The sequence below is a fragment of the Monodon monoceros genome, unplaced genomic scaffold (genome assembly GCF_005190385.1).
Source record: "Monodon monoceros isolate NGI ecotype Baffin Bay Population unplaced genomic scaffold, NGI_Narwhal_1 Super_Scaffold_12, whole genome shotgun sequence".
Classification (NCBI taxonomy): domain Eukaryota; kingdom Metazoa; phylum Chordata; class Mammalia; order Artiodactyla; family Monodontidae; genus Monodon; species Monodon monoceros.
The window spans coordinates 12,569,308-12,582,678 of NW_021703768.1; the positions used below are offsets into that span (position 1 = coordinate 12,569,308).

Genomic DNA, 13,371 nt, shown 5'->3' on the forward strand with positions numbered 1-13,371 from the left:
CTTTTATTTATTCTAAACAGCAACATAAAACATTCTAAAATAAATGCAACATGCTTCATGTATTTTTTCTCTTTTAAACATCTTTATAGGAGTATAATTGCTTTACAATGTTGTGTTAGTTTCTGCCGTACAACAAAGTGAATCAGCTATATGTATACATATATCCCTATATCCCCTCCCTCTTGCATCTCCCTCCCACCCTCCCTATCACACCCTTCTAGGTGATCACAAGATGCTTCATGTTTTCAAGGGACATTTTTAAATATGTTACTTTTAATAAAAGTGAAAGAGCCATACCTTGCCCTGTTTAGCGATGGTTTTAATTAGGAAGTCAGTTCTCACATTGTCAACATTTGGCACCAGGATGGAGCCATATTCTGGGGTGATATTAGATGGATACACATATTCCTCAGTACACGTCTTCCAGTGCATCCATTTACCTGAGGTGAACAGAGAACATTTACATCTTCTTATTCCTATTAATAATTTAATTCCTAATTATAATGAGCAGACTTCCTTGAATCTCATGAAGCCATCTTCCAAAAATTCCCCACAAAGTAAAATTCATTAAATTCAGACATCTAAGTATTTCAGTATGTGTTCGCTGAGTCAAAATTTCCCAAGAAACTCTTCCCAAAGTGGTAATATTAGGAAATAGTAAGAAGTATCTTGGAATTTTCTTTTTAAACATGTAGGTTTTCAAAAACAAAAAGTGTGTATAGAAATACAGGACAGGGGACTTCCCTCGTGGCGCAGTGGTTAAGAATCCACCTGCCAATGCAGGGGACACAGGTTTGATCCCCTGTCCAGGAAGATCCCACATGCCACAGAGCAACTTAGCCCGTGCACCATGACTACTGAGCCCGCGCACCACAACTACTGAAGCCCGCACGCCTAGAGCCTGTGCTCCACAGCAAGAGAAGCTACCGCAATGAGAAGCCCGCACACCGCAACAAAGAGCAGCCCCCGCTCGCCGCAACTAGAGAAAGCCCGCGCGCAGCAACAAAGACCCAGTGCAGCCAAATGAATAAATAATTTATTAAAAAGAAAAATACAGGACAGTGATAGTCGTATATACCTAAAATCATTTTTCATTATGTACTTCCCTAACTGTAAAACCAAAAATAAAACATCCTAGGATGCCATATATAAATATTATGTATATTTGTACTTCATATATGTGTATATATGTACTTTATATATATGTATGCACATTTAAATAAACTTAAAGTATTGCAATACATGCATAGACACAGATGTATAGATATACACACCTATTTCATAAAAATATACCTACTTTGTCATTTTTTTATAAGTTGCTGATTATATCGAATGAATGGCTGAAATGGATCTGATTTGGTGATTTTTTTTAATTTGTTTTTATTTCATGAAAAGTTCAGAAAGAACTTTTGAAAGTTAACAAGAAAATATGCATTTGGAACTCAAATGAAATAAATATTTGAAAAAGAAACAATTGACTCTCTTTCATACGCACATAAACATTTCCATTTCAATTTTACAGCCAAGAGTTTTAATTACCATTTAGAAATATAGATGATAGCTAGCTAGCTAGATGATAGATTGACAGATGATAGACAGATGATAGGTAGATAGATAAATAGAGTGTAAATATTAGCCATTTTGGAAAAAACTGGTCCCACGTGTGATGGATGGATAGAAGAGAGGGGCTCACCATCAGATGCGACGTAATAGTCAAACATGGTGTCATCAGGCCCTGCTAGAGGCGGCAGGTCCAAGGCTAGCCTCTCCTGGGAGCACAGCCAGTGTTCCATGCGGCGCCGGCCATCCAGTTCCAGCACTGCCCCAACGCTCCACATTAGGGAGAAGACGTAGAGTCTCCCCAGGTGCTCCGGCGTGACCTCCCCACCTTGTTCCTGAGCACGAAAGAAACTTTTCTTTTACTTAATTCTCAAACCAAAACTTGGCTTTGACATTTTAATGAAAATAGCAAAGATCTAAAAGGGATAACAGTTTTCCCCCAAAACAAGAATGAGGGAAAGATGAATAAAACTGGAGAACAAATGCAGAACTGATCTCTGGGAATACCAAGCTGGTCTCCAAAATAAATTTTGAATGCTTGTTAGACGACTGAGAACCTGCCCCTAATCCACAAATCTGTGGTTTGCTTTGTGGAAAAAAACAAACAAAAAAAAGAAATGAAAGAAAAACACAAAATATGCAGTGTCCATGTTTGAAACCTCCCCACTTCCCCATGGTTCTAAGAATCATGTTCAAATATCACAGACCCTGCACAGTATGGCTCAGCTAAAAGGAGAGAGAGTTCTAGAAAGTTAAGTGATTTACCTTGGAAGGGATCAGGCCTTGAAGCATGTTGATGCTTTGCATGATCACAAAGGCCTCCAGCATCTCCATCTGGTGTTCTAAGTTCTGAATACTGAAGTGATACAGGTCTGGAAATGACTTGGTGTACAGCTGACGAAGAATTTCAGCTTCTTGAGGTGAACGTTTTTTAAGAAAGCCCTGTTGGTTTGCAGATGAATGCATTAATTGAATGTATTAGCACACCAGAAAAATGGCCATTTTTGGACAAAAGTTTTCTAAATATCGGTTAACAATAATAATAATAATATCTAATGATTACACGGCACTTCTGATGTACCAGACCTTGATATAAATTCTTTCATGTATTACCTCATTTAATGCTCAAAACAACTCTGTGAGGTAGGAATTGTTATTATCCTTTTACAGATGAGGAAACCAAGGCCCAAGGAGTTTAAGCAACATGACCAGGATCCCACAGCTGGTAGGTGTCAAAATTCAAACCCAGAGTCTGATTCCAACATCCCTACATTCAGCTACTACACTACACATAAGCTCAGGCCTTGAAGCAAGATGGAGGGAAACGTCTTCGGCTCTTGATTAAAATATGCTAGGAGAAAATGAGGAGGCATATATATGGAAATAACTTAGAAGAAGAAAAAGGAATAAAAGATGAACAAAGGAAATCCATCCCCAGATTTTTCAAAATAGGAAACAAAGGTTTATCACAATTTTATTTCTTCTAATTTAATGGATAACCAGTGTAGAAAAAATATCAAAGAATACTCAGGAAAATGGGGAATTTAGTCATCTGGAAACCCAATCTTAGGAAACTACATGTGATTCATAACAAAATATCACTTAACACAATATTTTCTTCAGGTGAGGAAAGTTCCCTTGGCATCAAGAGATCAGGTCATTCTTAGAGATTCTGAACAGAAGCAATAAAAATGTTGATTCTCAATCATCCATCATTTCATGAATTCAACGTGATTGCACAGCAACAAAAACGAAACACAGCACTTTCAAGTTGATGGTGCTATGTAATCAGCGTGGCTCACAGAGGCTCGTGGATTCCCATGAACACAACTTCCCCATTGGTCTGCCCTCTAGTAGTTCTCTCAGGGCTGCCCTGCCCTGCTCTAAACACCTCCAGTCTTGTGAGTCTTGCTTCTTGCTAACCATTTGTAAGCAAGTTAGCGCTAATGTAAAGGCCTTATTCAGCCTCAACATGGACAGATATAATAGAAGTTCATTTTGTAAATAGCAAACTGTAAATATTCATTAGCTAATAGTGTAAAAGTATTGTTTAAAAGCCTTTGTGAATTTAAAGTATTTGGGGGAAAATCACAAATTCATTTTCACTTGGAGTTTGCTGCATCTGTGGTTACCAAGGCTGAATCCATTGTGGTACTTTAAAAAAAAAAAAATTTTTAAAAACAATAACTCCTGCACCTTCCTCCTCAGATTCTAAATTGATAGACTGAGGTATGACACAGTCATCTGTATTTTTTTTTCTTTTTTTTTTTTGCGGTACGCGGTCCTCTCACTGTTGTGGCCTCTCCCGTTGCGGTGCACAGGCTCCAGACATGCAGGCTCAGCGGCCATGGCTCACGGGCCCAGCCGCTCCGCGGCATGTGGGATCTTCCCGGACCGGGGCACGAACCCATGTCCCCTGAATCGGCAGGCGGACTCCCAACCACTGCGCCACCAGGGAAGCCCAGTCATCTGTATTTTAAAGAACTGTCATTGGTGATTATTCTTGCAAAGTCAGGGTTGAGAACTCTTGCTCTGTATTCTTCTTAAAGGATGGATAATTTAACTGTGAAATCTGAAATCTTCAGAAGCATTTTCAATGACATATCCAACTGTACTTCAGTATCATTTTGCTTTAAAATCCCCTCCTTCTTCACATCTTCATCTACTTGATTTAAAATATGAATTCATAAGTTTTCAATCAAAATTATCTCCGAAAAACTTATGTAAATGAAAATAATAATTTGACCAACAATGTCAAAAAAGATTTTACAGGTGGTTTGTCTAATAAGCATTCTGCCTTATAATATTTATTTAGTAAAATATCTAAGTATGCAAGGCATTCAATTATAATCTTATGATAATCAACATACTCTAACATACATTGGTAGTAATAAAATAATATACCTTACCATGAATTGAAAAGATATTATCTGAAATATTATTTCCAAGTGCGAACTTAAAACTAACGTTATGACTATTGAATCTCATAAAAATTCTTTATATGAATTTTAATAAATTTTCTTCTTCAAGTTAATATTCTAAGACAGTTGTGTTCATGGGAATCCACGAGCAACTGAATGAGTACCTTTTTAAAATATCATGAATCTCCAAAGTGATACAATTAAATTTTCCTTATTCACTCACAGTTTGGTGGGATTGTTTTTTTTAATAGTTATTTATTTATTTGGCTGCACTGGGTCTTAGTTGTGGCATGCGGGCTCTTAGTTGCGGCATATGGGATCTAGTTCCCTGACCAGGGATCGAACCTGGGCCCCCTGAATTGAGAGCTCAGAGTCTTAACCACTGGACCACCAGAGAAGTCCCTAGTGGGATTATTGATTCACCTAGGCCTTGCAATTATTCCCCAGCCCACAGGGTGTAATTCACAGGTCTAAAATTATTAGAACTGAAGAACCCTGAGCACTGAAGAAACCGGTAAGGGACAACCTGGGCTGAAGGTCCCAGAGCATTCAAGGGTCTTCCACAAACATCAGCATTAAAATGCAATTACACCAACAGGTCTGCCGAAAAATCAGCGCACACTCTAAAAGAATGCTAAAGGATCTGTTTCCCTCCTTAATTATACCAAAAAAAAAAAAAAAAAAAGATTCCAATCATACCTCAAGAATAGGACTCCAATCAAGGACAGAAGAACTCATGAAAACCATCCCATTTCTTGAGACAGTAGCAGGCGAAGCATTATCGATGTTATGAGGTTCGAAAACAATCTTGCAGTTTGGAGCCATGGGAATCCGATCACCATTGGCAAGGGTTAGAGTTTTGTTATCATCCAAAATGGAATTCAGATTTTCAATCCAGATGGCATCTACTGGCCCATCAAGAACTATCCAGATATGGTCCCCTAGAACATCCCGCCAAGGGCAGGGAGAAAAGCATAGACACACATATATGCATATATAGATAACTACTATGCTTGAAGAAGTGCTATAATTTGATGTAATTTTCATTAATTTTTTAAATAAAGCTTTGATCTAAATGATTATCGTATTTTGTCACATAGGACTCTTCCTGTTCTTTATATAGCACTGTTTAAAGCCCATAATCAAGAAAAAGTCATTAGTTCATTGAACAGATATTCCTTGAGCACCTTCTCTGTATCAGCACAGTTCAAGGGATATTGTGATAAAAAAGACAACATCCTGCCTTCACAGAGCTGACTTTCTAAGGGGTAGACATGACAATCAAACCAATATGCAAAGAAATATATAAGAAAAATTCAGCAGGATAAGAGGGTGAGGCATTTTAGATAAGGTGGTCAATGAAGTACTTCTGGAGGAGAATGAAGTGATGTAAAGATCTAGAGCTAGAATTTTTCAGGCAGTGGAAACAGTAGTTGCAAAGATCCTGAAGTGGGTACAAGCTTAGGGTGATCATGTTCCAGGAACAGCAGGAAGTCAAACCTGGTTAGAAAGAAGAAGGGAAGGGGGAAAGGGATGTGAGTGATGTCAGAAAGGCAGAACCACGGAATCCATTCTGGTCTGCACACGTTTAGTCTGAGATGTCCAACAGACAGCCCATAGTGCTGTTGAGTTGGGAATTCAAGGGCTAGAGATTAAAATGTAGAAGACATCAGCTTAGAGATGGCATTGAGAACCATGGCCTGGGTAAGTTTCTTCTAGATCATAAGTATAGATAGAGACAAGAGGTCTGAGGACACAAGCACTTCAACGTTTAGCCTTCTGGTAGGGTCTCCTCCACTGCTTCCTCCCTCTGGCTGAGCTCTCAGTGAAACAGAGGTAGGAGGCGAGTCAGCCAGTAAGGTATCCCTGAAGTCAAGTGGTGGAAGAGTTTCAAGAATAAGTGTGATTGGGCTTCCCTGGTGGCGCAGTGGTTGAGAGTCTGCCTGCCGATGCAGGGGACGCGGGTTCGTGCCCTGGTCCGGGAAGATCCCACATGCCATGGAGCGGCTGGGCCCGCGAGCCATGGCCGCTGAGCCTGCGCATCCGGAGCCTGTGCTCCGCAACGGGAGAGGCCACAACAGTGAGAGGCCCGCATACCGCCAAAAAAAAAAAAAAAAAAAAAAAAAGAATAAGAGTGATTAACTGTGCCAGATGCTACTGAGAGCAGGGTTATACTGAGAATCGATAGAATGTCCAACAGAAACACCCTTGTAAATTTAGGTATTCAGTTTAATAGTTACTCTTAATTTCTTAACCACTAGTTACTCTTACTTACCAACACCATGACCAAGTTTGCAGTTCTAATTTTTATCTCTAATTTAACAACTGTGGAATATTCTAAGTCAAATCAAATGCTATGAAATTCCTAATCATGCTCATTCAACTAGCAGTTTAAGTAAAATGATGATCTGATCACCAGAGTCCCTGTGAAAGAAAAAGCATATGTTGCCTTTCTAGAAAGGACTTAAGAAAAAACCTCTCTAAGCACCTATTCTTTAAGGTAACATTTGGTTACTGGATCTGTGTTTACACAGGATTACTAGAACAAATCAGACACAAAATTTTATTTTATTCCCGTATAACAACAGCAATTTCTAATATGAGCACACTTTAGAAATGAAGCGCTTTCTTTTCTCTTTTAACAATTGGTGTTGGGTTGATCAGCCACATTCTCTCAAAGAGAACGTCCGTGGTGCCACTTTAAACGTTTTTCAACAGAACACTGTTGCCCAAAGTGTGGACTCGTGAAGTAAGACCAAATGTCTTGTCCTCCTCCTATATTCTTATTTGTCCCTGCAATTGCTTGCACTGTGCTTTTCTCTTACTTATTCAGGAGTGAGAGGAGAATTGCTATCACCTCTTTCATCTGAGCTTATTTTCTGGGACACTGGGCTCAAGTCCCTAAGTAAGAGAATATTCAGAGTGAACCAGTAGCCCTTAAGGAGTGTGTTTAAACAAAAAACAAAACACCCGTATACATCTAAAAGAGAATAATTTGTTAGACTTCATTTTTTGATATACACAATTTTCTTTCCAAAGAGGCCCATTTCCTCCTGTGATTTTATAGGAGAATCGGTTTTCTAAAAATAGGCCATACTTAAACAAGAGTACCACTTTTTAACTCTTCAGTGAAAACAGTGATGATGAAATCACTTGAATACAGTACTATCAATGTTCCTTAACAGCTTTCTGTAACTATTTTATCCTAAGTTTTCAAAGGAATACAGAAATTTTTTTTCAAAAGGAAAATAATTCCCTTTGTAACCAAAAACAAAAGGGGGGGGGTGTTTTAAATACACTAACCAGTCATTTCAGTATTTCAACATTCACAAATATCATACTGATTTAGGAGTTCTTGGTCTAGGATAAGATATAATATGGAGACTACAGTTGTTCTACTAATTTTAAATAGCCACAAAGGATGTTATTTAGAAGTACATGTCAAAAATTATACTTGTAATTCATCTTCTACCTTTCTTAGCCCTCAATGTTTTCCTCCAAAGAGTAGAAAATATCCCATCGGTCCAATCATTTGTTGCCACGTCAAGCCGACCAAACATCTGTGGAGCCGTAATCGCTTTGGGATTCATCCTCATTTCCCGGTGTGGTTTTCCACAATCTATACCAAGTAAATACAAATCTTAAACAACTCCCATGTAGAATGAGCCATCATTAGGCAACATTGCACCAATTTGCAGTGTACTGTCAGCAGGTGTTCAAAACATGAAAAAATGCAAAATTACATTGAAAATACATGTCTTACTGCATTTCAAGTTATCATAATTACCCTCATTATATTTTATTGACTAAAGCACTTTTTATCTTCGGGAAAAGAAAATTGCATGTTACATAAGGGGGAAAATGCTACCATGCTGGAAGTGATGAAGGAATTAATGTAGGATGGAAGTTCTTCAAATTTCACAGCTCAAAACTCTTTTGGTTTATGGCGTATTAGATTAACCCTTATATCTGAAATGTCACTTAAAGATACCTGATTCTCTCCATTAATAGCTTTGATTTGCTGAGATATGGTCTTACTCATTTGGAAAAAAATCAGCTAAACTAATGTTACAAAAATCAAGGATTTTTCTTCTGTGGTCAGCTTCAGAAAAGGTATTCAAATCTTTCAAACCCTAAAACTATTCTTAAATAAGATGGATTCTGTACATAGGGGACGGTAGTTACTAAGTAAAAAATTGAAGAATAAGATTTAAAGTATATTATATGTGGAATCTAAAAAAATGGTGAAGAACTTATTTACAAAACAGAAATAGACTCACAGACATAGAAAACAAACTTATGGCTATCAAATGGGAAAGGGTGGGGAGGGATAAGTTAGGACTTTGGGATTAAAATATACACACTACTATATGTAAAAGAGATAATCAGCAAGGACCTACTGTATAGCACAGGGAACTCTGCTCAATATTCTGTAATAACCTAAATGGGAAAAGAACTTGAAAAAGAATAGATACATGTATATGTATTAACTGAATCACTTCGCTGTACACCTGAAACTAATACAATATAGTAAATCAACTGTATTTCAGTTTAAAAAGTTTAAAGATTTAAAGTATAAAATCATAAAAATAGAGGCTAAAATATTACACACTGTGTGAAAGATTGACAAACACAGGCACACATACATAGATATGTACACTGGAAAAGGTGTTACATTAAAACCTATCTAGAAAATCAGAGAATAGCTCTCTTTTTCCAAAATCACAAAAAGAATCAGGGTAATTATTTACAATATTTTACAGTGCTGAAAAATTCAACTTAGTCACAGTTCAGCTTTTTCAATACATGATATCCGTAAGACTGGCAACATTTTTTAAAAATCTAATCACACTTTACAAAAGGCCAGCAACCTCTTCAAATGTATCATAGGTGAAAACTGGACTTGGTCTGTTGCCCATACAAGAGAAACTATCAAAAATTATTTCCTTATGGTTGTAGGTAGAATTATATCATTTTCATTTAAAATATGATACCATAACATTTTTATAAGAGCACTCTAAGGAAAAAAAAAAAGGTTGACTTTTTAAATGTTGGTTAAACTAATTCCTCTTAACTCTTCTCCTAGGCATTTCTTGACTGTCCTGATCACTCCACCTTCATGGACTCTGCCCCAGAGTAAGCACCCTTTTCTTGCTGTCACCTTCTTAGGACCTCCTTGTGGAAGTTCCCAGACAGCCCCTCCTGTCCCAGTCTATTCTCTACGTGGCCACCGGATGGTCTTCTACACACAGGGCTAATCACACCACTCCCCAGCTCTATGGCTTCCCATCACCCACAGGATAAAATCTCGGTATTTATTATGACTTACAAAGCTTCTCATGCCATGCCCTCTGTACTAATTTGAATTCCCCCTGGAAGCCAAGCCTGAGACAAAGACATGGGAACTGAGAGTCTGGATTCTAGGGGAAAGAGAGAGTGAGACAGGAAAGGAGAGAGAGCCAATAAAGGGCTCATTGGTGAGCTGGTCACAGATGGAGTGTCCCTCTAAAAGACAGGAGGGGGGACACTTCCCTTCCACTCTTTGCCTCATTGGTTAAGGGTATGGCTGCCTCAGGAGCATTAATTCTCACCCAACCCCTTCTTCCAGGCTGAGCCAGTTCTCTAGCTTCAAGGAAAGTCATAAGGCTGAAAAACCGGGAGACACCGCTGGCATCTGGGGGAGAAACTCTCCAACAGCTGCATCTGTAGCAGGGGAGGGCCAAAGGGATGCGGCCCTGGGCACCAATAGCATCTTCTATACCTCCTCATCTCCCCACTCCCACAAATTAGATTTCATCCATGCCAGAGAGCTTCTCCAGGCATTTCAAGCTCTCGTCAGTCCCTCCTACCTGCTCAGCCTCTTCTTTCTGCTAAGAATGCCTTTTATCCATCTGCTATTCAACCCGCAAACCTCAGATGAAGTAGCACCTGCTCTGTAAGCCTTTCTAGAATTCCTTCGAAAGGTTTCTGATCTCCTTTGCCTCTGCTTACATCATAATTGTCCAAATCTTCTTCATGTCCAATCTTCCATGCTGAGTTACAATTACCTGTGTCACTACACTACACTGTAAACTCCTTAGACATGGTCATTTTTTTCCCATGCCTGCTTTCCCATTTCTAGTACAGAACCTCAAAGTACAGAACATCAAAGATATTTGATGAACAAATACATGATGAATAAGGGAACAAATAACATACATGGGTCTTGCAGAAGTTCAACCCAAGTACTTTCTCAATCTTTTGGATAATCAAAGTTTTCAGTAAAAAATCAATGTCATTTAACATAACAAATGTTTACCCTACATACTAATACCAAGAGCAGGTTAATAAACAGCAAATAGGCTAATAATTTATTCATCTTTGCAAAGAACTTCTCCAAAATCAGTGATGCCATATTGATTACATCATTTAGACATATTATACACAGTGTAACTCTATTGTTTAATACTTAGTACTCATTTTGTTCAAGTCATTGTACCCAGTGCATTTGTAGTTTATTGTTAACAGAAGGCAGCTTCATAACAACAACAAAAGTATCTTTAAGTATAATTTGAGAAGGAGAATACATCATTTTAATGCTATGTAAAACTCCCAAAGCAGAACCTTACTAGTACACATGAAAACCATGTGGTAAGTTTTGCAGGTGTGACCTCTCAGTTTTGGTGGAGGTAGGTGCTAGCTGAGAGCATAAGCCTGTCTCAGTATGAAGACCCCCTGGTAGAGTCCTGAGGTACAGAATTCACTTCGTCCCATAGCTGAGGAAATTGAGACTAAATCTAATGTATGCAGGACCCTAGAATAAATACAGACCATAGTCACCAACCAATATCGATGCACTGGGGTTCCATGAGCTGACTGGAAACCCAGCCGGGCAGCTTTTCCTTGTGGGACAATGTATGATGCATTCTAACAGCCAAAGTTCTGTGAAATTTTGGAACTGCCATCTCTAAGGGCTGTGAATACTTTTAAGAAGGAAGTCGTCAACGTCTAATCAGAACCAGAGAATACAAGAATAATCATGAAAAAGGTAATGCCCAGTATCCTTAGATAACTTTAGGTTAGGGACTTAGATGTAAAACTTAGGGACATCTGGAAAATGAATACGTTTATTTCACTTCACAAGAAAAATATCTGATTCTGGGTGGGAAATTAGTTTATAATTAGGGTGATTTTTCAATACATAGAATTTAAGAGTTGGGATTAGAATTATATTTATTGAGAGGTAGCATCTTGGGTTAAGTCATAAGTGGCAAATGGTATGGTTTACTGGGAAAATTCTGGCTTTTTCATTAATTTTGAGTCTCATCATTTACCATCTTTTTGACACTGAATATTTCTGAAGTTAAATTTTGACTTTTTTGTACAAAATGGGGATAACAATAGCCACATCTCAAGATCATTTTGAAAACTAAATGGTATAACGTATGTAAAACATATAGCACAGTCCATAAAATCACTTTAAAAAAATGTTTTTCCTGAAGCATTATTCAGAAAAGCCAAGATATGGAAACAACCTATGTGTCTACCAATGGATGAATGAATAAAGAAGATGTGGTATACATACACAATGGAATGTTATTCATCCATGAAAAATAAGGACATCCTGCCATTTGTGAAAACATGGAGGGACCTTGCGGACATTATGCTAAGTGAAATAAGTCAGACAGAGAAAGACAAATACTGTATGATATCACTTATATGTGGAATCTAAAAGTGTCAAACTCAGAGAAACAGATTGTAGAACGGTCCAGGTCACCAGGGATTGGAGGTGAGGGAAATGGGGAGATATTGGAAAAGGGTACAAACTTCCAGTTATAAGATTAACAAATCTGAGGATCTAATGTACAGCACGGTGATTATAGCTAATAATACTGTATCATATACTTGAATATTTCTATGAAAGTAGATCTTAAATGCTCTCATCACAAAAAAGAAATGGTTATTATGTGATACGATGGTGGTGGTAGCTAATGCTATGGTGATAATTTTGCAACATATAAATGTATCAAATCAACACACTGTACACCTTAAACTTGCACATGTTATGTGTCCGAATTATATTCGTATACAATAAAGCTGGAAAAAAACGTTTTTCTCCTCTGATCCATTAATGTACTGTGTTATCTCTAAAATCTACCTAATAGTCAAAAAAGTAGCATTCCCTCCTATAAATATATGCTAACATACATCTACATTTGTGTCCCTCTTGGGGCATTCATATGTATCACAACAGTTTAAATGTGTCTCCAGATTGACTGCCCCCTTACCTGCCATGGCGTTCACCAAGGTGTGGATGCAGGTGGTTTTCCCTGCTCCACTAGGCCCCAGGGTCATCATTCCATGCCGCACCCTCTGTGTTTCAAACAACTGGATGACTTTCAGCTTCCAAGGAGGATGGTTGATTAAACCAGCTTTTTCAACCTGAAAACATAACAAACCGCCCACATTGGGCCACATGAACAGATATCTGGACTTATCATTGTGCTCAAAATAAGTATAGACATGGAGCGAGGTTACAGAAATGGGGAATTATTGTTAATGCATATGAAGTTTCAGTTGGGAAAGATGAAAAAAGTTCTGAAGACAGACAGTGGTGAGGTTTGCACAATACTATCAATATACTTAATGCCACTGAACTGTACACTTAAAAAACAGTTAAAATGGTGCATTTTATGTCATGTGTTTTACCACAATGAAATATATATACTTTTGGCTGCACCGCAGGGCTTGTGGGATCTTAGTGCCCCAACCAGGGATGGAACCCGGGTCCGCGGCACTGAAAGCCCGAGTCTTAACCACTGGACTGGCAGGGAATTCCCAGTAAAATATATATTGCATAAAAAATATATATACATAGGCAAAAGCAGGCTGAACATAATCAAAATGATAT

At 38.1% G+C, this 13,371-nt stretch overlaps 1 protein-coding gene and 1 non-coding gene across 2 annotated transcripts in view; both read right to left on the bottom strand.

The window, feature by feature from the left end:
• Positions 1–13,371, bottom strand: part of DNAH5 (dynein axonemal heavy chain 5) — a 202,723-nt gene that overhangs the window by 101,647 nt on the left and 87,705 nt on the right. Inside the window, exons 40-45 of the mRNA XM_029217285.1 lie at positions 12,749–12,902; positions 7,954–8,100; positions 5,181–5,422; positions 2,326–2,502; positions 1,694–1,895; positions 298–440 (exon numbers count right to left, since the gene is read on the bottom strand). Coding sequence (XP_029073118.1) covers positions 298–440; positions 1,694–1,895; positions 2,326–2,502; positions 5,181–5,422; positions 7,954–8,100; positions 12,749–12,902 — 1,065 coding nt within the window. The remainder of the gene's footprint in view (positions 1–297; positions 441–1,693; positions 1,896–2,325; positions 2,503–5,180; positions 5,423–7,953; positions 8,101–12,748; positions 12,903–13,371) is intronic.
• Positions 4,806–4,878, bottom strand: TRNAE-CUC. The gene has a single exon. It is a non-coding gene; the product is annotated as a tRNA-Glu (tRNA).